Source organism: Labrus mixtus, chromosome 20, assembly GCF_963584025.1.
Source record: "Labrus mixtus chromosome 20, fLabMix1.1, whole genome shotgun sequence".
In the NCBI taxonomy this organism is placed as follows: domain Eukaryota; kingdom Metazoa; phylum Chordata; class Actinopteri; order Labriformes; family Labridae; genus Labrus; species Labrus mixtus.
Window position 1 is genome coordinate 19951555 of NC_083631.1, and position 25383 is coordinate 19976937.

Here is a 25383-nt window from a genome sequence, read left to right on the forward strand (position 1 = left end):
ATCAAAACGCACTGCATACAAGTAGGGATTAAAAAACAAAAAAGAGAAAAAGCAAAACAATTCAATGAATTCAACTGTCTGTTAAGAAAACAAGAAAATTTAATTTCTGAGTTACAAGAAATTTTAACAACTTTTTAAGAAAATTAAAGGCAAATAAAGCGTGAAACTAGTGAATTGCTTCAATGTACAAACTGGTTTGTTAAAAATAGGAATTGATTGCTTTGATCTCAGCTATTAGAACCTTAATTTTCCTTTTTGCAGCGCTTTCTCTTCCTCGCCTAAAGCACTGACTCAACACTGCTCTGCCAAAAAAAAAAAAAAAAAGCCACATCAGAAAATATTAACCAACCACAACAGCAGACTGCTTTCTCGTTGCCCTGGTGATTAGATGAACAAGAGGTGCAGCTGGTTTGTGTAAAGTGACAGAATGAGAGCGTTCAACGTGTTGAGGAGTATGTGTGACTGATCACTTCTCCCCATTATTGTGATTCCTGCAGAAAATTAACATGAAGCCAAACCATGAGCAGACCCTGGTTTCTTTGGTTTAACTTAACTTCTTCTTCCTTGGAACCGGGGACATTAGAGCAACAATGTGTGTGCGTGCAGCAGTTTTACTACACTTTTCAACATCTGGTTTGTCTTTGTGGCTGTGTGGGAAGGCTACACTTTGGGAGAGTGTAGCGTTTTGTGTTTTATTTCTAGGTGACATCGGTCAAACTTTGCCATGACAAATACAGATTCCTTTCGTTCTTGTTTGGAAAATATGAATTGCTTTTGACATTTATCACATGCAGGATGCATTTAATGTAATAAAGTATGTAAAATGTTCCTTGGGAGACTTTTGAAATCAGTCAGAAATAAAAGGCGCCCTATAAATGGAGGCTACAGTCCTCGAGATAGTGGTCGCAGGTTCAGCCCTTTGATGCACGTAAACTCCACTCTCTTCCCCTCATTTCTTATTTCTCTTCAGTTTTTCCAAAACGTAATCTTTAAAAAGATATACATGTTTCTGCCTCTCATTTTTCCCTCAGGAGCTCCTGCAGCTTTACACATTTGACAAACATTTCTTTTACAAATTCATCTTAACAAAATCTGTTGTTTTTTTTCATTGTAATTTAGATAATTTTTCATGTAATTCTTCTACGGAAGCCTAAAGAATCAAAAAAAAAAAAAAAAAAAGAAGGAAATCCTGGGGATCCATTTTCTTAGTCTGATCCAGAATGCTTTTTGTTTTCTTTTTCATTTGTGAAAGTTGAAAGGTGATGGAAAAATGGATAAGGAGGAAAAGTTTTGATTTATTCATTATTATTTCTTTAAGTTTCTTTTATTTGTGAAATGGGCAAAGGAATAATGTGTTGTTGTAATTCTAATTTTGACCACAAGAGGCTTAAGTGCACCAGTGACCCATGGACTTAGAAACCTTTTCAAGAAATCTTAGAAATCTTTTATGATTCCAGCTGACTTTAAATTTCACCATGCACTCCTAACAAAAGGTTGCTTCTACTAAACGCTGTGTTAGAAAGCTATCCAACACTTCTGTCACGTCTTTGTTTTGGCTCTATATGTGTTTAAGATTTTGTTTTCATCATTTTCCCTGTGTTAAAAATTAGTAAATTAGAACTTTATCCTGGAAAGCTTCTATTTCATTAATCTAACTTAATTAATCTATCTAAAAAATATTTCCATGGACTTCATAAACCCTCAATTACACAGAATATCTTTTTCTTCTATCATATTAATGACAACATTATACTTCTTCTTGTTCCTCACTTTATATCTTATATGAACGCTACACTGTGATTTTTTAATCACATCTCTGTGGTCATTCGATTTCTTTTTCCTTCGTGGTAAGTTAAAAGTTTCCTCACAGAGCGAGTGCTGGCCGGGGCGGAGGGGCTCGTGAGGGACACCATCTCCTGGATGGCCAGTCGCAGCTTGAGGCGATGGAGTGGGTTACTGATGCCGATCTCCCTCTGGATCTCTGTGTCCGACAGGTTTGCCATGATGGCTCCGCTCTTCACGTTAGCGCGGCAGGCTGCGACGTACCAGGCCGGCATTCCCACCCACAGCTGGGAGGAGGCAGGAATGAGATATGATAAATGGGAATTGTAAAGGGGGAGTAAAATAGAACCAAAAAGTTGTTATTTAAATTGTGCTCCCAAGTCGTTTAGGTTTCCTGTCATCGCAAAGTACCTCCAACCAGGACACAACAGTTGGGCCGTCCCAAGATGCAAAGGGAAGTCCTTGGCGACATGCTTCCTCAAGGAGCTCATGCCTAAAAAGGAAGAAGAGGAGCTCAGGTCAGGGGTCAAAATCCTGATAACCAAATCGAGAAAAAAGGAGAAATAAGACACATACTTCTTCTTGCTGCGGCGGTCTTTATCTGCTGGACCCAGAGTCCCAGTCTTGTTTATCCCCATTGGGTCACCAGAGGCCATGTCTTCAGAGGGTGTGGAGGCTGGGAGTGAGATCAAAGGAGAATTACAGATCATTTATATTCCTAAATCAAGCAGTGTGTGTGATCCCGACTTTATCTTTTATCTCTTTACCAAGAGAGGCCGATCCATCCCGCCCAGGTTGGCCCATCCTTCCCTTCTCCTTCTTCCCAAACAGCCGACCGATGGAAGACTTGATGCTTTTCTTCTTGCTGGCCTTGTGGAGAGAATCTTGGCTGCTGTTGGAGCTGCTCCCATCTGCCGAGAGACTGGGAGGGGCGAAAATAAATCACCGGTGGGGGAAAAAAGCCGCAAAAAAAACAGAAGATTAACAACGTATCTGAAACGTCTGATATATCCGCCCTACCTGCGGAACTCTCGGGGGTCGTCAAGCATCGCTCCGGGGTGGGTGAGGGCCATCCTGTCCAAGCGCAGAGCGCGAGGAGTGGGCGGAGGTGTAGAGTCGAGGAGAGCGAGGGACCGATCATCATCTTTGTTATTCTGAAAATTCAAATAGAAAAAAAGGGCGAATTAAGAAAAACAAATATTTCTCTAAATGTGCAGTTGGATGGTTCATCCAGAAAGCTCGGGGGCTTTTGTTCCCTCCAAAGTAGCTCAGTCACTGAGACCTAATCTGCTTATTTTCTACCAGTGCGACAAAGATTCAAAAGATTTAATTACACCAAGTTAAAATGTCTCCCGCGGATAAACTGAGACGTTATAAGTAAGAAAGAAAACATTAATGAAACCTCGTTATTTTTTACTGATTCTCTTTATTCTCGTTGCTAATTTATCCGGCAATTAGCTGCCAAGTTTCAGATAAGAATCTTAACGCGTCACACTACCAGACCAAATGTCAACAACACGCGAGTGTGACGTGACGCAGATCTGTCGTCACATTCAAATCACATTTAAAAGTCAGTCCAACGTCTGAAAGGAGTGTCCCTGCCTTGAGCTAAACCACCGCTGGCTTCATATGAAAAGAATAATAACACTGCCATCACATCTCTGTGTTTTGTGCCGCAGCGGCAGCCATTGTTTTTTCTTCTGTTTTTAGTTTTTGGAGCTCTGTTACTGTAACAACACTGTTTTTTTTTTTTTTGGTCTTTGCATAGGCTGAAAACTTGTTCCATAATTTGAACAATTCTTGCCATTCTATTCCGACCTCCCACATCAACATTACCGCTTTCACAATCGGCCGCTGACTGCATTTTTTTCCCGTGTTTATTGCACCATCATTTTGAAATCCATCCGCCCATTTCAGAGGAACCTGGAACCAGTGTGTCTGGCACCGAGCATCACACCATCGACGAGGTATTTAATCAGTCCTGCCCAAATCTAACACGGTGCTGATGAATAACTTAACTCCTCCTGACCCCGTCTGCATGATTTACTTATGCTTTATTTACATGACTCACTGTCTGGAGGAGCTGTTTGCATAAACAGGGAGGTGGATACGGAGGAGGCGAGATAAAAAAAAAAAAAAAAAAAAAAAAGAAAAACAGAGATCAGTTCAACACAGATGGGAATAAAAAGTTTCCTTTTCTCGCTCCGGCGGTACCTGTCTGTCGTTCTCCCGGGCCGGGGAGTGAGGCAGGCGAGGGGTGGAGTGTCCGGAGCTCGGGGGTGAGGGGGAGGCCAGGGTGGAGGAAGTGATGGACGAGGGGATGAACCCCCGGCCTGTGCTGTCTCTCCCCAGGGTGGACGGAGGGATGGGCGGACTGTCCAGAGCCACGCTGACCCGGCTCTCGATCTCTTCCGCTCTCAACTCCGTGTTCTCCTTCTCCTCCTGGATCAGTCTGGTTTTTTAAAAAATATTCAAGTTTAAAAAAGTGAAGTGATGTGCCATACTTTCACACTTTTACTGAATTACACATTGTTGTAAAGTCAGGCATTACTTTAGGTAGGAATGCCTGGTGTTTAAAAAACAAATCCAGAGAGGCGTGTTGAACCTCCCCCCCCCCCCCCCCCCTCCTCTTATAACTCCTTACTTGATCTCCTTATTAATGGCCTCCAGCTGTTCCTGCAGCATGATGGCCAGTGTCTGCACGTCCGTCTGCCCGCTGGGAGAGATCAGCTCCGAGCCGAATCGATGCTCTCCGTCGTCCTCGTCGTCGGAGCAGCCCACCTCCAGGCCTGGCTCGAACCCGGTCCCAAGCAGAGCCCCGCTGTCCCAGTCTGGGTACTGCGCCCCGAGAGAAAGAACGAGTCGTTATCCATTCGTTGAATCATTCAATTCTAAAAATACACGTTTTCAGCTATGCTACATGGAGCAGCAGAACTAGTTACCTTCCCATAAATATGATTTTTTTTATGTTTAGAACTAAGCAAATGTTGTTCTTATAAACCAAGCTGACTTTATTTATTGTGCAGTAATTAAAGTTAAATTGCAGTTTGTTGATCATAGTCTGTGAGTTTCACTTCGAAGTGGTAGGGATGTCTGCCCTCACCTTGGTAGCGTCCTCTCGGGCCGAGCTCCAGCGGGCCCGGTGACTCCGCCTGACCACGCCCCCCGTGGAGGCATTACCGAAGGCGTCCAGGTGAGTAGTGGAGCCTGACGGGAGGGACCCGCCCCCGTGAGAATACCTCAACTCCAGGGCGCTACCTGGCAGAGAGCGACTGGAGAGATGGAGGTGGGAGATAAGATGGCACACACAAGATAAAAGTATCGCTGCAATTATCCCGAGGGATGAATCAGGCTGTGACGGAAACTACAATGAGACGTTTTAACCACAGAAGAACACACACGGTGAGGTTTTGTATGCAACACAAAAGGCAGAATGTACAAGAGAACATAAGGTCATGACACAAACATTCAAACCAGAGAGAAAATATCTGAGTTCAAACTATAAGAAACACGTGAAACATGAAAAAAAAAAAGGGGTTCAAATGCAAATGGAATCCAAAACGTCTTTAAATTCATGTTCACTGAGGGCTTTAAAGGAGAGTGAGAATGACAGGAGTGCATGTTCATCAAGTCCACCAGTGTTATAATTGATGGTGTGTGACAAGATAAGACACAAAACATCACGTTTTTACAGTCAGGCGAGGCCACGCTGATTTTTAAAAAAAAAAGTCTTAAAGGCAACCAACCTGGAATAGGAGCCCCCGGGCCTCGCTCTCAGCTGATCTAACTCCAGCTGAAGCCTTTCCAGCTCTGCTATCAGTTGGTCCTAGGGTTAAAAAACAAAACAAAAAAAAAAACAGACAAAGTCGGTGAAAAAGTGATGATTGTATGTCGAATATTTTTAAACTTAACAGTGAAGCCAAGACGGGGGACAGCCACCTTGTTTGCTAAGAGATCATCCTGGAGTTTCTTCATGTTGGACAGTTCTTCAGACAGGGCGTTCTGGAGACGGGAGAATACAAAGCTTAATTGTTGTGTAATGACGAGCACAGTATATTTTGACTGAGGACCGATAGAAGAACTGGAGTCTGTGTTACGGAAACGGCCCAAGCAGCAGATCCCATCTTTAGACATTTTTGTCACCACATTTTACTCTCCAACATTAAACTAGTGAGCGCTAACTTCATCAATCTCTTTTGTGGCTTACAAATCATCCGACATCATGATAGATGATTGTGATCACATTGTATTTTTTCTGATAACAAGGCCTCAACGCTGGCAAACAAAACATCTCCAGTACTAGTTAAAAAAAAACATTTTGTAAACATTTAATATTAACCTGAAACGATGTCATATGTTTTGGCTCGTATGGTTTTGGCATCTTTTTTCAAAGGGAATCCCATTGACTGTATTATATCTATATATGGACGAACTGAGCGATGTCACCCACTGGTTTCTGAATTGGAGTTTTGAAGTTGAACGATGGTGGTTGCCATATTGGAAATGCTACCACCCACCTAACTTAGGATGAATCTAGAAACACCTGTTTTTTTACGATCTACATTTTAAACACATAAAACACTCTTAAAAATTTGTGATGGAAAAACACTGATTGCTTTCATGTTGCTAGCTTTTAGCGAGCCAAACTTAAATTTCTGCTATAACTTCATGGTTATTATTTGCGGTTGTCACATAATGATGTACCATAAAAACAATGTAACTTTAAAGGCTTTATATGTGATTTTTTGATCCAGCAGATGTCGCCCTTGAGCACCAGCATGAAACCAAAACAACTTGCGCTGCATTGTTGTGTTAGCATGCTAATGCTAGTGTATCTTCACACTGCATGTAAATTTACCTGAAATGAGCGTGATCTAGAAACACAGTTAAGCAGTGAGTACAGTATGTTATTCTTCTTTTCTCTAGTCCCTCAATTAAACAACTTTTATACGCGAGGGGAGGAGTTAGCCGGCCGTCTGGGCGATGTAAACAAACTGAAGATAGGACTCTGAAAACTCTGAAAACATCACAGACAGTGGGACTCGGGTGTTACACCCATTGTAGACAGTCATGACTCACAGAGTTATTTTCAGAGGAGATACTTGATTTCTTGAAGTGTGAAAAATCACATATAAAGCCTTTAAGATTCACATGTTTGATGAGAACGTAGGATTTCATTGGCTAATATAAGATAGGATGAAGCGTAAGGTGTCAGATGTTATTAAGAAGGCTGGTTTGTAATTCATTGAAACTTTAACTTCTCATCGGACATTTTTTTAGGGTACAGCTGATACACAAAGGGGATTGGATTTGTGGAGTTGTGATTGAGGGAATGGGACGATTTCTGACACTATTAAGGTTTATATGAAACCAAAGAGATGTTATGAGTTTTGCTTCAGTCCGAGCTGGTCACCTTTTCCTCCAGGGCGGCCATTCTCTCCTTCAGATGGAGCTGCAGCCTCTCATTGGACTCCGACAGAAGCTTGTCCACCGTGTCAGAGAGGCGCTTGTTGTGTTCATCGTTCATCCTCTCCCTCTGCCTCGCCTGAGGGGGGGGAAGAGAGAGAGAGAGAGAGAGAGAGAGAGAGAGAGAGAGAGAGAGAGAGAGACGGGGTGAGAGCCAAAGAGGAGAAACTTGAAAAAAGGGAGGGCGGCAAGGAGAGTTAATAACAAGCATTCTGCCTGACTGAGAGCGAGAGACAAAGATTTCTATCTGAGTGTGCCCGGTCAAATAGAGGGTTTAGAAAATTAGTGCGCCTTTGTGCGGCGTAAAGCCTGACAAAAGCAGTGGCGTGAAAGAAGGGGGAGGATGGAAAAAAAAGAAAAAGAAAAAAGAGAGAGAGATGGAAAAAGCAAGCATGACTCACCCTCTGTAGCTCCTGGTTCTTCTCCTCCAGTTGCGCCTCCATCTGTCGCAGTCGCTCCTCAAAGTTACCATGACGCTCCTCAGCCTGAGTGATTGGAGAGGAAGGAAGCGGGGTGAGAGCGTGCACCGTGTTGCGACAACAAAAAAACAATCGACACAAAGGGAAACAGCTTGTTGACCGAGTCTCGGTCTAATTAGTTACCTGCCTGTACAGAGCAGAGCGTAACATGAAAGACTGTTTGTCTGTGTCTCATCAGGCATTCATCGTATCCGCGCGGGGAGGACATTGTTGCCCGAACATGTAGGATGTAAGTGTAGCCGGTGAAGCGGTTTGGCTACTGCGAGGGGGGGGGGGGGAGGGGGGGAGCCTAAATGTGCGTCTTCTTGGCATGACTGAAAACTGTGTTTACAGGAATGCTAGAAGTGAAACCTACGAGCAATTAAAGCAGTCAGTCATGAAGAACCTGTGCGGCGTACAGTTCTTGACGTGTTGAGCGCCCAAGGATCAAATAGCTGCGCTTGACGCCGTGCCCTGGCCCTGGCCCCGGCTTTCATCTCCGACTGTTTGCTAATGGATTTCTGGCACCGTTCGCCTGAACTGTTCGGTATTAATCTGTCGTTTGACATCTCGTGTTCCGTTTTCCCTCATGTATGAAAAACGTACACGCACAGACACATCGTATAGGTTTTGTACTACACTGAGTTCGACATGCCCACTCACGTACACACGCCGCATGCAATTGTGTCTGTGCACAGAAGCATATTCTAACGCGCACAGATCTGTGCACACACTCATGCTCGCACTGGAATTAATTTGAACTCTATGAGGCTTTATTGGGTTGAGAAAACACAGTTTTTCAGATTTATCTGAGGTCTTTGTTCTCTGTGTCTAAAGCTGCACCAATAGGCCTCGAGTAGGTTCATGAGGTCTGGATAACCAAAAGTCTGATGGTGTCATTTGAAGACCTCGCTATCTTTGATATGTGTGTTAAAATATACATTTTTTGGTATTAAAGGAGCAATATGTAACTCTGACACCTAGTGTTTAAAACGGGTACTACAATCCAAATTCAAAACATTATAGAGAGCTGTCTCCCCCCGCCCCCTCCTCCCTAAAGTCTAACACAGGTTGCCATGTCGCTGACTCTGAAGCTTCAGTGTTTAGCCAGCTCTGCATCAGTCCTCAAACCTTTCTGCGTTCTAACCTCTCTCCATTTTTCAAAAAGCATCTCCAATATTGATCCTAGTTTGAGCACGTTTCTGCTCGTGGAGCTTTTTAGAGTTTTTAAAGTCGAGTAGAATCACTTCTACCTGAACCACTTCTCTTGCCCGCTTCCATCGCTGCAGCATCTTTTGGTTTGCAGTTTGCCTGGTAAACTGAGGGGCAAAACGTCCGTGTGGGGGGTCGCCTTAAAAACCGCCTAACTCCTCTGAAAAATCCAGACCATTCAGGACTGCAAATGAAACTTAGAAGGAGGACATACCGGCTGCCACGCTGTTGACAGAGAAGCCAGCACTTCAACATGTCTCCTCACTTCTCTATGACTGATGTGCTACATATCTTATATTTGTGTCTACAGATCAGACGTGCATTGGATAACTGTACATTGACTCCCTGCAGAGTTTCAATGTTTATTTGGCATTCAATCTATCACACCTGTCTGGTGATAAGAAAATGCACCTACTGCACCTATCGTTGCACACAAACACACACACACACACCTTGTTGAGCGCTGCCACTCTCTGTGCAAGCTGGGCTTCGATCTCAGGCAGCGTCTCGGCCCTCTGCAGAGTCTGCTGCAGCTTCTGCTTGGCATCATCCAGACGCTCCTGAAGCTGCCGGTTCTTCTCCTCGCCCTGCAAAGAAAACAGGATGAAACTGGGAGCTGGAGGGGCAGCGGCAGCAGACGTGATTGAAGCTACCAAAGGGGGGGGGGGGAAGAAAAAAGCACCGATGGCACGCTCAGTGTGCCAGCATACGTTGCCGCCAAGCTGCCAATCAACGGCAAGAAACACGGGACACACACGGAGATGAAGGAGAGGTTTCCCACCTGTCTGTAGAGGGAGTCTTTGCTGGCCAGCTCGTTCTCTAGCTTGTCTTTTATGTCGTGGAGAGACGTCGCCTCCCTCTGGGCGCTCAGGTACCTGCAAACAGGAACAAAACGGGGCCGCAGAAAGACGCAGCAGTGAGCGAGGCAACATTTTCCAGCGGGGGCGGGGGCAAATAGAGTTCACAGACACGGGAGGAGAAGTCACAAACCTGCGTTCTAATGTGGTGATCCTCTCCTCCATGTCTTCCCTTTGACAGAGAGCCTGGGAAAATGAAAGGAGAGGAAAATAAAAGATTTTAATGCAAGACCTGGAAGGTAGCGAAAGAAAGAGTAGACAAACTGTAGGAGGCAGGAGTCACACACACACACACACACACACACACACACACACACACACACACACACACACACACACACACACACACACACAGGTGTCGATGAAAGGAAATTCACTTGACTTGGACGGCCTCTGGCGAAGGAATGATAATGACGGCCTAATAGTTGTTGTTGACAGATTTCAGAAGCAGCCACTTAAGATGTTGCACAAGTTCAAGAGAGACAGAGGGGGAGAAAGGAGGAAGAGTAACGATTTAGGGCTTAGTCATAAAGTCATGTGTGATCCATGCCTACTCGTTTACAGTGTGTCATTGTATGGCAGACTGCATTGTTTTGTCTTTCTATTTCTTTTTTTTACTTCATAGTGTTTCTTAAGGTATTTGTTTATTACAAGGCTTTGTTAGTTAATTAATTGATTCTGATTGGCCAGTTACCCTGCTGTCTGCTATCAAGGCGGTCTTTGACTCTTGAGTTTCAAAACACATAACATTCAGTCCAAGGTTTTTATTTAAATGACTTTAATGTATTGGCTTAGGTTCGGTAGCAGGACGACGCCTTAACCACAACTTCACTCACCTGACAAGCCTTCTTATACCTGGTCACCTCACGACCAGCCCTCGCTTCCCTCTCCTCTCTCATCCATCATCCCTTCATGTTCAACTTGGCGCATGCATATCCTATGTGTTTGACTAATTCTAGGTGCAGTCTGGGGGGGGGGGGGGGGTCACCGTGCAAGTCCCGGCATGGACCAAGTCCGGGAATTTGGTCTGGTAGCTGGAGAGGTGCCAGTCCACTGCAGAGGTGCCCCTTGAGCAAGGCACCTAACCAGCTCAGGAGCGCCCACTGTGGGCAGCCCCCCTCACTCTGAGACCCCTACATTAGTGCATGTCCACAGGATCTTGTTTGTGCATGTGTGTGTATTTCAGCCTACGTTTGTGTTGCATGTTCACTAGACAGAGTGTAAAAAAACAAATTCACCCTCGCTGGATCAATAAAGTATAAATTATAATTATTATTATAAATCAGCTGAGGCAGGATTAGAGACGGAACCCCCGTCCTGAGTCTCCCGTCTGTCGGTCCTTCAGCCTACGGTCACAGTCCACCATCGTCTTCATCTCAACACACATGCATCCATCTCAACATATAGAACCAGTAAGTCATTAACTATTTAAAGTGTATCTTGTTGTGGCGCATGGTGTTTGCACGCCACAGTGAAGTGACCGTGCTCAGAGAGCTGCGGTAAAAGAAAGTTAACGGTCACGCTCGTCTTTCAATCAAATGGCCGCACACTGACTGATTGAGCCCCTGCAGCTCCGCCCACAGCACCGTCACCGCGGCGACAGCGAAGAGTTTCTTGTGCGAACACAAATGGCTTTGTAATGATCGCAGTATGACGTATGTGAGTATGAGCGACAACAAACGGCGCTGCGGCAGACTCTCACAGCGTTCGGCTTTGCTCTCACCTCCTTCACATCCCTCTGGAGTTTCTGGTTGGCCTCTTCCGATCGGGCCAGCTCCCTCCTGGCGGACGTCAGCTGCTCCTCGATCTCCCCGACCTGACAGAAAGTGACAGCGCGGGATGTAAGGCCGAGTGAGCGCACGTGGCTTTCTGTTTTTCTGTTAGCGTCTCCGGCTTGAGATCTTTTTTTGTTTTTGTTTTTTTTGTTTTTTTCGGGGGGAAGGCATTAGACCGTAAGAGCATCTCTGAATCGAGTACCTGTCGGCACATGAGAGCCAGTCTTTCTTTCAGCTGCCCGAGCTCTGACCTCTGACGCTCGATCTCGCTCTCCCGCTGCCTGTCGACTTCGCCGTCGTCCAAGATGGAGGACGGTCCATTCGGGAGCCGCTGGACGGAGGAAAATAATGATTCTCATTCTTAAAAAAAAACACAGATCGTGAACAAGTCTATTCTGGGACATTTAACCTTAGAAAATTTAACTTTCTGGTCTAAAATTTGCGTCCAGACGTTTTTAACTGGGGCACTGACTTCTGCAGGGTCGTCATGAATGAATAACTTTTACTCACCCTTCCTACCTCCACTAATCATATCTACTGATAAAAATCAATATCACACAAGTTGGAGTTCAGTTGTACTGAATATGATTTGATGATATGTTGTGATTCATCTTGCAATCGGTAAATCAAGAGTCTGTTGACTTCTGCCTGTATGATTGATCCTTGGAGACACTAGCTGTTTGTTGTTACGCTCATATAAAGCACTAGAGGTACAGATAGTTCCAGTGCTGTTATTCTCTACGTCAGCACTAATGGAAAGCCAACATGAATCAGGGTAATGTCACAGCTAACTGACAGTGCAGGATTTTCCACGGTGATGCGTTAAACCAAATCTCTCGACTGGAGAAATGTGATTAGTCCGTGTGAAGCGCAAGCTGAACGAGGTGTTTTAAGTTAGAATGAGTCAGCCGTCTTTCTGAAAGATTTGTGAAAGAAAACGCCTTCCCGTTACCTCTTTGCCGTTGTCTAATCCCTGCTGCCGTCGCTTGATTTGATCCCTCAAAGACACGACCTAATACACACAGGGGGAAAAAAAAAAAAAGAAAAAGTCAGGAGTCCCTGAATTCCCTGAAACATGAAACATTCAAACAAAACCAGCGGAGAGAGATGTGGACTCACCTCTTGAGATGAGGTCTGCAGCTCTTCTTCCAGGGTCGCCACTCGCTCCAAAGCCACCCGTAGCCTCTCCCTCACCTTCTCGTCCAGGGCTTTGTGGTGCTCGAACAACGACTTGAGGGCCTTTAGAACCTCCACCTCGCTGGAGACCCCTGCTGGAGACTGCGCCTGCCTTTTCACCACGGTCATCCTCAGGCTGCGCTCGTGACGGGACACCAGGCACTCCAGATGTTCGAGCAGCAGCTGGAAAACACATGTGGATCCCGTACAATGAAAGCTCGCCGCAGCGTAACCCTAATCTGTTTGAAACCGTCTCAGCTGGTTACACGTGCAAGAAAAACCCGAGCGGAGCTTTAATCAAACAAATAAACACAAGACACCGTGATGTTAAACAAACGTAGCATGGACTCGAGGAGTGCACTGACTCGTGTGTTGTTCCTCTCGGCCTTCAGCTCTGCGATCTCCTCCTCTCTCTCCAGCAGCTGTTCCCGGCAGAGGTTCAGCTCTTTGGTCAGCACGGCAAATTCCTGCGGGGGTCACAAGAGGGCGCTGTCATTGACTGAACGCTGCTGCATGAGGTCATGATCACACTCATGAGACTGTGAGGTTCACTGCATCCACAATCTGTTTTAAAGAGAAGCTCTAGAGATTAAAAAAAAAAAAAAAAAAAACCACATTATGTCTGCTTCACCTAGCATTGGTGACTTCCTTCATTTCCCAGAATTCCCTCAGAGAATATTAACTAGGCTAACCTGGCTGATTTTACAGATGGAAGGATTACTAATAAACAGCGGGGGGGGGGGGGGGGGGGGGGGGGGTTTCTATGTTTTTTGGCAAATGGCTGCATTGCATTAAATCTGCACTGCAAGCTTTTTTTTTTTTACCTATAAAAAAAAAAACATGATCAGTGGAAATATGCAACCGAACTCCACAGAAACTGAACTGGAAATATGTCAAAGGGAGGTCACCAGCTGTGACTTTGGCTAGCTGGAAACAATCCGAAGTCAAATCAAACACAAAAACTTGCTGACTGTAACATTAATCACCAGTATTCCCCGTAAGCCCACCCTGCACAATCTACCACAATTCTAACAATCTTGACTTTTATTAGCGAACTCAAACCTTTACAGAAAAGAAATGCAAAACAAACAGCTTCAATTTGGCTGGGGGAAGAAAAAAAAAAACCCATGCAGTTTAACTTTTGCCAAATCTACAACGGCGCTCACGGTTAATGCCACTGGGACTCATAAACCAGAGCTGTGTGTTAAAAAAAGTTTAACAACCAGGTTTATTGCACATGTTGCACCTGAAATTGGTCCGATTGCGTAATAACCGTGACTGGCTGTGCGTTTGTCTGTCATTAAAACGAACGCCCGGGGGGTTAAACGAGCATGAGAGTAACCAGAGTTAGGCGCAGCGGTGGAGCCAGACTTTGTTAGACTGGTGGCGGGCTTAACTGGGGCACTGACTAATCTGAGGGTGGCCCGAAGTGTGAAGTGTGAAGTGTGAAGTGTGCGCTCACACACACATGAATGACGAGCATGAATCTGAAAGATGTTATTTCCTGTGAATATTTCTCTAACTTAAAAAAAAAAAAAGCAACACGAGAGGCAGCGTTTTAAATCTTCTCAGCTTATTTCTTTTTTAAGATTTAAAAAGATGTGTGCAACACGGCCGGAAGAGTTGATTTGGGCATAAATCCCGCCTCAGACCAGGAAAACAGCCAGTCAGAACTTTGGATGGCCACTTGGTTGGCAAAATTAGATTTCAACGGTGGCCACCTCTGGCTCCGCCCCCTGGTTAGGCGACATGCAAAGTCTGTCATTTTCCAACTGAGCTGTTGTGATTTTGTGTTTTTAATTTCAATTTTGCATTGTGTGAAGTCAGCTACGAGACAGTTGACGATGAAGAAACTGTTGCCCTTGACGACAGAAGTCTTTGACGACTGATTCAAAACTTTTAGCTGAGTTGATCCCTTTGTTTTCTGTAATCAGGACACTTTAAAAAAAAAACATGCAAACAGGCCGTTAAAGGTCACTGCTGCATGCATCGGGCTGCTGTTGTCCTTCCTCTGCGTTAACATTTTTCATTTTACCCACACGGCCGCAAACAGGCGTCTGTACGTCTCACTCACTTCTGGCCAAAATACATGTAAAAAAAAAAAAAAAAAGTAGAGTACATCATGTAACGAGCCGCCGAGCTGATGTGCTTGCTGGGCAGAGATGAGGGAGGAAGTGAAGGGAAGAGTTTGAAAAGAGGGAAGGAGGAAGGATCAGAGAGGAAATTGCTCCGTGCAGATGGCGTGTTCTGCGCCCAAAGGATATCCTAATTCTGGGATTAATTCATGTAAAAGACGGACCACCGCTACCAATCGCTTTCTACCGTCCCTCTCTTTCGGTCGCCATCATTTTGGCTACACGAAACGATGCAAATCATTCTCGCCCTTTTTTCGTTTTTTCTGCTCTCATCCATTTCTGTCGGCCCCTGTCATGATGCGCGACATCTAAAACTACACTCCTGAAGCCACCTCATTAGTATGCAGCTCTATGCAAATAGGCTTGATTTGTTCGTCTCTGTGTGTGTTTCATATCACCAGGTTTTCTCCATCTCTCTCTCTCTCTCTCTCTCTCTTTCTCTGTGCCATGCTGTCGCTCGCTCCCTCCATCCCCGTCTCCTATTTTTCTCTCTTGGCAACGTCTCCACACACAGACGAACTCGCTGAACTCATCTACTGTAGATTGTATCGCAGCCCTCCATGTGTTCCTCTATCTGTGTGTGTGTTTCTACACGTGTGCACCATATTGATCCCCCCCTTTCACAGTGAGGTAATACGGCCTTTTAATGTCCAGTCCAGCACCGCTACATCTGTTATTCCATTTTGATTTTTCCAGGCGTAGTGACGGAGGGAAAATAGGTACTAACAATAAGGGAGGCATCATCGCCCGCCTGAGGCGTCCAACAATGACTCCGGCCTGAAAATAGAGACAGAGCCCTTGTATGTTGAGTGGAATTACAAAATGATTAGCTCTCTCTCTCTCCCTCTCTCTCAGCTCAGGGATGTGGGATAATATAATAATTGGCTTCTGTGCTGCAGGGGCAAATACAACATTTCTGCCATCAGCTCCAGGGTTTATGATTGTGCCTCTCATGTACGACTCCACAGCTTAGCATCCGCTTTACCGCCCCCCCACCCGAAATGTGAAAATATCTTTAAAAGCCCTGATGGTCTTTGACAACGGTTAACACATTAAAAAGTTTTCCTAACATCTGGATGAGGAAACAGCCAATCAGCCGCAAAATAAAAAACATTTTTAGCTTCTTTCTCAGGATGCGACAACTCAAACTTAGTAGAGATTTGCAGAAGAGCATATTTATGTACAAAGGGAACATCTATGTTTTTGTTGCAGGGATGAATTCTTAACGCTGATCGTAAAAAATTTCTAATGCTACTACTTCTTAGCACTTTAATACACACACACACACACACACACAGCCTGTAAATCAACTCAATCCACACTTACACTCGACTCAGGCAAAGAAGCAGAAAAATGGAATCAAAACAAAGATGGCCGCCTTGTGCATCTCTTTCATTACATGTAATCGATTACAGTAATATAGTGATAATACTTTCACCTTTGCCGATATTATCGGCTGGCCGATGAATCGGTAGTAGACCTTTGAGGTTTGTTTAAATATCAAAGTTTAGATATTGTTTGGATACTCAGTAACTGGATCTCTTTAGCTGAAATGTTAAAAAGGGGACACAAAGCAGGGCTACGTTTACAGACGTTTGTGCTGAATCTACTAACTCAGCAGCCAGGGTTTCTGAATGATCATCATTTAGCTTCATTATGTTGAGAGTCTGACTGAAGCTACAGTAGAAGGTCTGTGTAGAGATGTTGTGATCTGCATCCCTGAATGAATCGGAGACTGAAAGAGGACGAGGAGTGTTCTCAAAGTCATGACATATTCGGCTAATCTCTTTACTACACTTTATTCCCCTTTACAGCTTTTAGTCCCTCAAAGAATCAACTAGATTGAAGATTTGCAAACGATAACACATGAAACTCATTCAAACTATACTTTAAATCTTACTCTCTAGTAACCCCACTCTCTGCGCAAATTAAAGTAGCCTTTTTTTTGTTTCCAAGTAGTGCTTCATCCCTCAGAGCTACTCGTCATTTTGCAGAATTATAACTCAAATTCAACATGTAACGTCCTCGTATATCCGCCGTGATTATGATGACTTCAACATACATACTGCATAATGTTAGCGTCGGGATGTGCAGTATTTACGGTGAGCGTCATCTGTTATGGTGCTTTAAACTGCACATCAGATCTACAATAAAGACTCTCACTCGACATTACAATCCTTCTTACAGGTTAACACATCAATAATTCATGAGTGTGAACGGAAACCATTTTCCATCAGAGTGCAGGAGCACAGTCTGCTGATAATACTTCCACGACTGTTCTACATGCATGCAGAATCCTTGTGCACTTTAAAAAAAAATCATGTTTTAGTTGTGATTTTTGCTGCAGATATAAATGATTGTCATGATTTAAGTTATTCTCTTCTGTGATATCATGTGGTGTTTTTTTTTTTGTTTACATCTGACGGATATGTCATTTTGAGGCAATCAAACTTGAGATAACAAACTGAACTGGATTACAAAATGGTAAATGGACTTGAGCTCTTCTGACTTTTACACCGCATGTCACACCTACACATTCACACCCTGATGGCAGAGGATGCTAACGTATGTAAAGTGTCCGTCAGTATTAACCGATGCCATTCATGCGCATTCACATGCCACCGACGAAGCAGCAGGAGCAACTAAGGGTTACCGTTTCTTGCACTTGACACATCGGACATGTGGCTGCAGGAGCTGGGGATCAAACCCCCGACCTTTCGGTTAACAGACGACCCACTCTACAAACTGAGCCACAGCCGCCCCCAATACTCAGACAGACAATTATACATCAACTTCAAAACCAAAAAAAAACAAACCACACCCCTGTGTAAGTCAGCTTAATGTTAGTCAACGTGTACGTAAAATCATAACCATGAAGCAAATCAAATGTAGGCGTGAAGAAGGTAACTTAGATAATGAATTGTCATTTTGAGCCAATGCACGGAAAAACTTGATGACGCTGCAAAACATGATTTCATCAACCGCTCCTAGTCTCACTTTGAAAGCGCAAAACTCAAATATTTCAATTCAGGCCTAAAAGCCGTGCACAGGTGTCGATTCAGGACGCTGGATTGCCGGATTCTTGACAGAGACTTGTGTAAAATATTAGCATATTAGCTTGTAGCCCGTAGTGTAAAGAATGGGATTAAGAATCTCACCTGCAAAGCTCTCAAAGACTCAGACTTTCTATCTTCGACAGAAAATACTTCCCTTATTACCCGTCTCAATTAATGCTCTGCAAAAAAATCTAGAGTATTAAAAGTCTTCCAAAAGTAGTACGGGAGGTAGAGCAATCAACGATCAGGACCCACTCCTGTGGAATTATTCACTACGCTGCTTCAGGGAGGATTATGTTCTCCCTTTTTTATGAAGATAATGCCGATATGTTAAAGCGTTTAGTCAGTACTAGTTCAGTCTTTCCTTGTTGTAACCTCCAGTTATGCTGCTATAGGCTCAGACCGCTTGAGGCATATCTCGACGGTGCTTCTCCCTCTCTTCTTCTTTATGCATTCATCTCCTATAGACACTAACTCTGTATCTCCCCCTGAGTGTCATCGTGCAGGTTGTTGCCGACTGCCTGATGGTGTTTACTTGATATTTTCAAAACTATTAGTCATATTTCTAGAGTTATGTCTACTGTTCTAACTCTGTCTGTTGATCCTTTTCATCTCCTTTAACACTGATCCTGTTATTTTCTATTCAGTTGTTTATCGGTCTGTTAAATATCAGTTTTCTTTTTTTTTTAGATCTCACTTTTTTTTTTTCTCTCGTGTAAATTTTTTTTTTATCTGTACATCCCTGTGCTCATTTATTTACAAGCTGCCCCAAGATGGATTAATGAAGATGTTTGAATTTAAACTGAATTAGTCTGTCTGACTATCTGTAGCCTACTGGCTGTACTGGTGGATGGACCTCCACCTCCAGTAGATTCTGCTCAAGGTGTCTGCCTATTAAAGGAAGTGTTCTCCTTGCTACTGTTGCCCGGCTACGGTGGCTGGGAAGTGCAAAGCAAAATTGCAAAGTGTTAAACACGTTTACAAAATGCGGGACACATTTTTGAAAAACATTTTTACATTTTATGAAACAAAATTGCAAAACCAAAAACACCTACCGAGGACAAAACTAATTTACAAGATGTGAAACACTTTTACAATCGCTGAGACAAATTTACAAGAGGCAGAACACTTTTACCAGCCCCCCCCCAAAAACAAATTTACAAACGACAGAATCTTGACGGAAAGGGAATGCACCGCGACAAAACAAAACAAACAACATGACCCCCTCACTCGATCACTTCCGGGTCACTTCCGACATTTGGTACGTTCCCATTTTGTCAAGATTCTGTCGTTTGTAAATTTGTTTTCTAAAATGCAAATGTGTTTTTTACTTGGTATATGTGTTTTGCACTTCCCAGCCACCGTAGCCAGCTGCTTGCAAATGGTGCCACATGTTTGGGTTGGTCTTTAAAATGTGACGCATCGTCCAGACGTGCTCTGAGTGTCTTCGTACCTGTGGCAGGGCGATGGACAGCTGCCTCTGAAGCGACTCCTTCTCGTGACCCAGCTCCCTCAGGCGTAGGTGTGCCGTCCCGAGGCAGTCCTGGGTCTCCCTCAGGCTCTCCAGCAGCCTCTCCCGCTCCGTCAGCATGTTCACCATCAGCGACTCCAGGTTGCCCGTGCTGCCCCCCTCGTCGCTGCCGCCTCCGCTGCCGCGGGCCTCCCGTCCGCTGTAGCCCCCGATGCCTGCGATCCCTCCGCCCATCCCTCCGCTGCCGCCGGCGGGGGAAGACGAGCCGCCTCCTCCGCCGCGCCCGTCCTCCGAGATGGTGGGCATCACCTCGCACATCATCTTGAGGCCTGGGGTGTGAGAGGGCGTTACCTAAGAAGCCGTCGAGGACGCCTAACCGCTAGTGCCTGGTCAACGCCAAGAAAGGGTCACCGAGTGCTGGTTGGGGGGGGTTACTTGCTCCTCTCAAGCCGATTGGTCGAGGCTGACGGGCAGGAAGCAGGTGCTGCGGGTCGGGGTGGGGCGGGAAATGGGCCGGTTCCCGTGGATGTGTGAGTGAGAAAAAGTGTGGGGGGGGGGGGGGGGGGGGGGGAAGGATGTTAGATAAGTTTGGTGGAGGGTAGGGGCGGGGCGGGGTGAGGTGAGGGTGGGGGTGCAGGGGTGCGAGGGGAGAAGTGCAGGTTTTTGGTGGACCACCTCAGACCCCCGGCCCGAGACGAACCTGAAGAGAGAAGACAGGAAGAAGAAACGGAAAGGTAGGCTGAAAAATGAAGCCAGGAGACAGAACCGTGTGATGCCCAGGAGGAAGTGATCCCTTATATGATGCACACACACACACACACACACACACACACACACACACACCACAGCACACATGCACATTTCTCCAACCTCAAAGAAAGAACAACCATTGCTTCTATCGCAGCTGAGTTCTCTCTTCTTCTGACTGGCATCGCGATACTCTGGAGTAATTCATCCATCAGTGCATGTCTCCGTTTTTTTTTATGTTTCCCAACGTCCATACTTATAATGGGGGGAAGGGGGGGGGGGGGGGGATGAAGGCGCATGATGATGTACGGAAATGAATCGTGAATGGCAGCTTCACCTCAGCACGCAAACACGGAACAATTAAAGGGGGGGGGGGGGGCTGATGTGGAAGAAAGATGCGATGCTGTTTCATACACAGGCGAAATGTGAGGGGAGGAAAAAAAAAAAAGGGTGTCATCATGAATTGTAATTACGGGCTGTATCCAGGAGGAAACAGGCTTCTTTTAGCCTATCTACCGCGACCATCCGGACAAATATTCATTTTGCATCAAGGAGGCTTCTTGTTATCATCAGGGTGTTAAGACTTGATGTCTTTAGAAAATGAAGGGGTGCAATTTGCAATTTTTCTTTTTTGGTACAATCTCGGGCTGTGCAGGATAGAATCACATCGCTTTTAACATCGTGGTGGGAGGTGCCAATCATCCTGTAAATGATGTAGGCCCTAATTAACAGATTAAATACACACACACGAGCTATTTCTACCAGTGATGTTAATTATAGAATAGTACGGGACAGATAAATGTCTGATAACGCAGCGTCGCTTCGGTTTCACTCCGTCTTCAAGGCGTTTATTTCCTATCAACACCCCACTGCCCTCCTCCCCTCCTCTCCCCATCCAACCCCCCCCCCCCCCATAAAAACAGCTGGATGGTCTAACGCATCCGTGCACCCGTGCATCGGCGTGGATTTCGGTCGCCACCGGACGGTTCGTGGATCTTACCCTCTCCATGATCGACAGAGAACGGACAGAAACGCGCGTCGTTGCCCGGTTCACTCCATCAGAGCAGCTGAGAGACGGAGGCTGCAGCTTATCCCCGTTACAGCCCGGTTGCCAGCCTGCCCCATCCCCTCCCTCTCTCTCTGCTGAGGGAGCGAAGCTGGCCTCAGCCGCTCCGTCAAGTCGCGCGCTACCATATGAGCTGCATCCGGTCTAGACTTTCAGAATAAGAACATGATACACTGTGTGACCAATGATACCGATACTTTTTATAGATTCAAGGATATAAGATAAAGCATTTTGAAGAGTGTTTATATAGGCTAGAAAATATTTAGCCTAATTGAATTTCATTTCGTCTAATCTTTTCTGGTATCTTAATTATTCAATTCCATGTTTCAACGATTAATTTTTATTATCAGACCGTTTATTGCACTACCTGTGATTAGTTAAGCCTTGATCTACCTGGAGAGGGGGAATTTGATTGTTTAATCAAGAAAAGAGCAAAATGACATGATGATAAGTGGAGTCAGGGAAAGACAAAAGTTCAACTACAAATAGCCTACACTAAAAAAAAAGAAAGATTCAGAGCAAATTTCTAGAGAAATAGATCATTGGTGTTAAGTGATAATTCGCAGTAGACATCAATTACACCCAGATATTTTTTAATTCTATTATATTTTTAAAATAGCAATTTTTTTTAACCATCAGAATTCCCTGTTTTTTTTAGTGCCAGTAGTTGTTATCTATAGCAGCAATATAAAAGGTTGAGGGGCTTTAAGCTGGTTTACTTCTTAAGAAGAAATGTATTATTTCTGTGGATGGATTTTTTATTTTATTTTTTATTTTGCTCAAGTTTTTGTTCCTCTAAATTACTAAATACTAATACAGCCTTTTAGGCACCTAAACACATTCAAAGTAGACATTTTGAGAAGCTAACAACATGTTAAGTTGAAGTGCTAAACCATTTAAACCAAAATTTAAGTAAACGTGTCTCTGCCGATTCACAGCCTGAAAAAAGAATACAGGAAACCATTGTCTGCAACATGGAACAGGTGTAATGACATACTGGCCTTTTCTTTTTGCTTTTATAATAATTAGCAAACACAGCTTGGAAGAAGAAAAAAAACAGTCATGACTGACAAGATCAAACTTTATTTTGAAGTCAAGAGATAGTGCTTCCGGTGTGGTTTTGTTTGACTTCAAGAGATTTCTTCATTTAGCTTCTCTCACAGCGCCTCCTGGAACTTAAAGGTACAGGCCACTTCCCTGATTCCCCCCTCACATCCTGACATTCACCTCGAAACACTTTTATTTTGCCCTTTTTTTTTAATCTTCACAAAGAAAATCTAATAAGTTACTTGTTAGTTATTCCTCAGTCATGGGTTAGTATGTGGCCCAGACACCTGCCCGTGCTTAATAATGTAACAACGGCTCCCCCTGGTGGCTCAATAATGCAAATGCAATACACTGCTAAGTTTCAGGCCAAAGGTCTTGATTTTCAACAACTGTCATTCATTGTTTTGTTTTGAAACTAAAGCATTAGAGAGAATTTCAAGAGGTCACTGTCTTAAACAATTACAAGATGTGTTCGCAGTTTAAATAAAGATAAACTTTTTTTAGTACCCAGAGAGGAGAGAGTGGATTATAAGGGGATAATTAAATGGAGACACATTTCTTCTGTTATTCAACAGATTGAATAACTTGTAGTCATGTAAGAAGAATCAGAAAAGGTGTCTTTAAAAAATGAACCAGTCTTGAACGGTTTGGTCTGTGAGCCAATCAGATCTCAGGGGAGGCAGGCCTTAGGTCCCCAGGTAATATGTGACAGGATGGGGAGGAGGGGGGGTGACGTAATGTCCCCTCCAGAGACGATGATGTACGGAACAGGGAGCAGTGAAATCTAAAGTGAATCTGAAAGAGAGATTTCAGAAAACAGTAAAGACTAAAGGAAAGAACAAAATAATGAAAGACAGTTCCCACGATGAAAAAAGAAAAAGAAAAAAAAGTTTCCATAATTAAATAGATAAATAAAGATTCAGATAAGTAAGAAAGAATGATTCCCATTGATCATGATGGAAAGACTCCAGGAAGCTTTTATATAAAATCAAGCAGATTTCTTTCCAACTTAAATATGCAAATAAACATTGGAAACTTTTTGTAAACAATGGAAACCTTTTGGGAAGTTTCTGTAAGTTTTTATAATATATTTAATATATATTAAACCGTGCAGACAGATGAAACAGTCTGAGAGACACTTTGAGCACGTGCAGATAAAACTCATCATGATGTGTCAGCAGTTTGAAACAGATGAACACAAACTGTTCGTTCTTTTAAAGTGAGCGTGCCGCAGGTTGATTATATTCAAACTCCAGAGAGCATCACAGACTCTGTTTTTCCCTTGAAAAGAAAACAGACCTCAGGTTAGTTTTAGTTTTTAATATGAACTTGACTTCAATAGATTTGATTCTTTACTAGCCTTGTGTTTTTGCACGTGTGTGTTAATGCTTTTCTGTTCCTGTTTGAATTCTGTTTATAAAAATATCCTCCACTTAAAGTGACTTAGTGAACATGTTTTAATTTAATTTTTTTTAACTGATGGAAACTCTGATCTAGACTCTACACACACACACACACACACACACAGGACCTGAGGGGGGTTCTGTGGCAACACTCAGGAAGTGCCCTGGTACCTCTCCAGCTACCAGACCACCTTCCATAATTTGGTCCGCACCGGGACTTGAGCCAGGGACCCTCCAGTTCCCAAACAAAGTCCCTACAGACTGAGCTACTGACGCCAACAAATCACCAGCAGAGCATCCTCCAATAGTACTGCACGCACACACACACACGCGCACGCACACACACACACACACACACACACACACACACACACACACACACACACACACACACACACACACAAGCTACTCTGCTGATCCATAAACTGTATGAAAGATTTCACAAAATGACATTATTTAGATTATATGTTCTGTATATTATCTGTAAACTAGTATAGCATGCTCACTGCACCTTAATCTGTATATTATAATCTGAAGAATATACTATTACTTATTATTATATACTAATATAAAAATATTTATAGCATTTATTTAGATTTATAGCATCCCATTAATCCAGCCATATATACCCAGTAATTCACTTCTTTTAGTCTACATCTGTAGATTTTGTAATTACTTGTACACAGCACAGATTCTTGCACTTTCTGCTTATTGCACTTCTGGTGAGATGCCAAACCTCATTTCGTTACTCTATACTTGTATATGTGTAATGACAATAAAGTTGAATTTCATCTCATCTCATCAAATCTTGAGCAGACAGTTTGTTGGATTGAAACGGGAACAACTTTAAACCTCAGTTTTGTGATTTTGCAGCGTGAGGTTCAGACGACCTACTGGGAGTGTGTGTTTATATTTCTATGATTCAGCCTGCAGACGTGGCTCATTACAGCTCAGCAGACACTCGGCTCAGTGGTTTCTCAGCTTCAGAGGGCAGTTTGGGTTTATTGGGGCAGAATCATGTGCAGAGCTGCACGGCCGTTTTTTTTTTTTTTTTTTTTTTTTTTTTACCATTTTGTGCGAAAATTTTGAAGCAGAAAAAAAATCAGATTTCATCTCGTTGCTTTCAATCTGCTCATAAAGAGTCCAGCTTCTTTTCTAAATTCCTTATTTCATCTTCAGTGAGCGGACAGAAACGGCAACACATCATTAACTGAACATTAGACATGAAATAAAACTAGAGGAAAGACTTCCAGCTAGAAACACAACACAAACTATAAAGCCAACATTTAGGGTATAAAGTAGAAGTGACCATGATGTAATAAAAGATTGTGTTTTTGTTTCATTGAGATGATATACTCATGTCTGCATATTAAAGATCAGGGATGTCCTGATCACTTAAAAGATGATTATGTATCTGAAATAAAAACTTCTAGACACTTAATGTGACACATATTCATGAGATACTCTATCTTAACATTGGAGATCCTGTTAAATTAATCAAATTACGTTTTTTTTTTACTTTAATATGAATGTTAGCATAAAGTGGAAAAAGCTTTAACAATCTGCTAACATCAGGGTTTGTGTTTGTTATGTTTTAATGAAAGTAGAAGTAAGCCCAAACTCAGAATGTGACGCAGAAGTGATTTACAACATTTCATTTTATCTACTTTTTCCAACCTCCCTGTTTGAACTTACACAGTTAATAATTTAGCCTACTTACGAATGTTTTCAC

General features: G+C 43.6%; 1 protein-coding gene across 1 annotated transcript in view; it reads right to left on the reverse strand.

Annotated features, from left to right (window-relative positions):
- The window catches only part of ppfia3 (PTPRF interacting protein alpha 3), a 33439-nt gene extending 12168 nt beyond the window's left edge, over positions 1–21271 (reverse strand). The window contains exons 1-22 of the mRNA XM_061026247.1: positions 21136–21271; positions 19371–20088; positions 13092–13193; positions 12670–12909; positions 12503–12562; positions 11753–11881; positions 11499–11591; positions 9909–9961; positions 9700–9793; positions 9371–9505; positions 7650–7733; positions 7196–7327; positions 5722–5784; positions 5529–5608; positions 4886–5054; positions 4427–4620; positions 3997–4234; positions 2803–2936; positions 2550–2704; positions 2359–2458; positions 2194–2275; positions 1869–2069 (exon numbers count right to left, since the gene is read on the reverse strand). Coding sequence (XP_060882230.1) covers positions 1869–2069; positions 2194–2275; positions 2359–2458; positions 2550–2704; positions 2803–2936; positions 3997–4234; positions 4427–4620; positions 4886–5054; positions 5529–5608; positions 5722–5784; positions 7196–7327; positions 7650–7733; positions 9371–9505; positions 9700–9793; positions 9909–9961; positions 11499–11591; positions 11753–11881; positions 12503–12562; positions 12670–12909; positions 13092–13193; positions 19371–19709 — 2877 coding nt within the window. The 5' untranslated portion in view covers positions 19710–20088; positions 21136–21271. The remainder of the gene's footprint in view (positions 1–1868; positions 2070–2193; positions 2276–2358; positions 2459–2549; positions 2705–2802; positions 2937–3996; positions 4235–4426; positions 4621–4885; positions 5055–5528; positions 5609–5721; positions 5785–7195; positions 7328–7649; positions 7734–9370; positions 9506–9699; positions 9794–9908; positions 9962–11498; positions 11592–11752; positions 11882–12502; positions 12563–12669; positions 12910–13091; positions 13194–19370; positions 20089–21135) is intronic.
- Positions 21272–25383: the final 4112 nt, after the last annotated feature.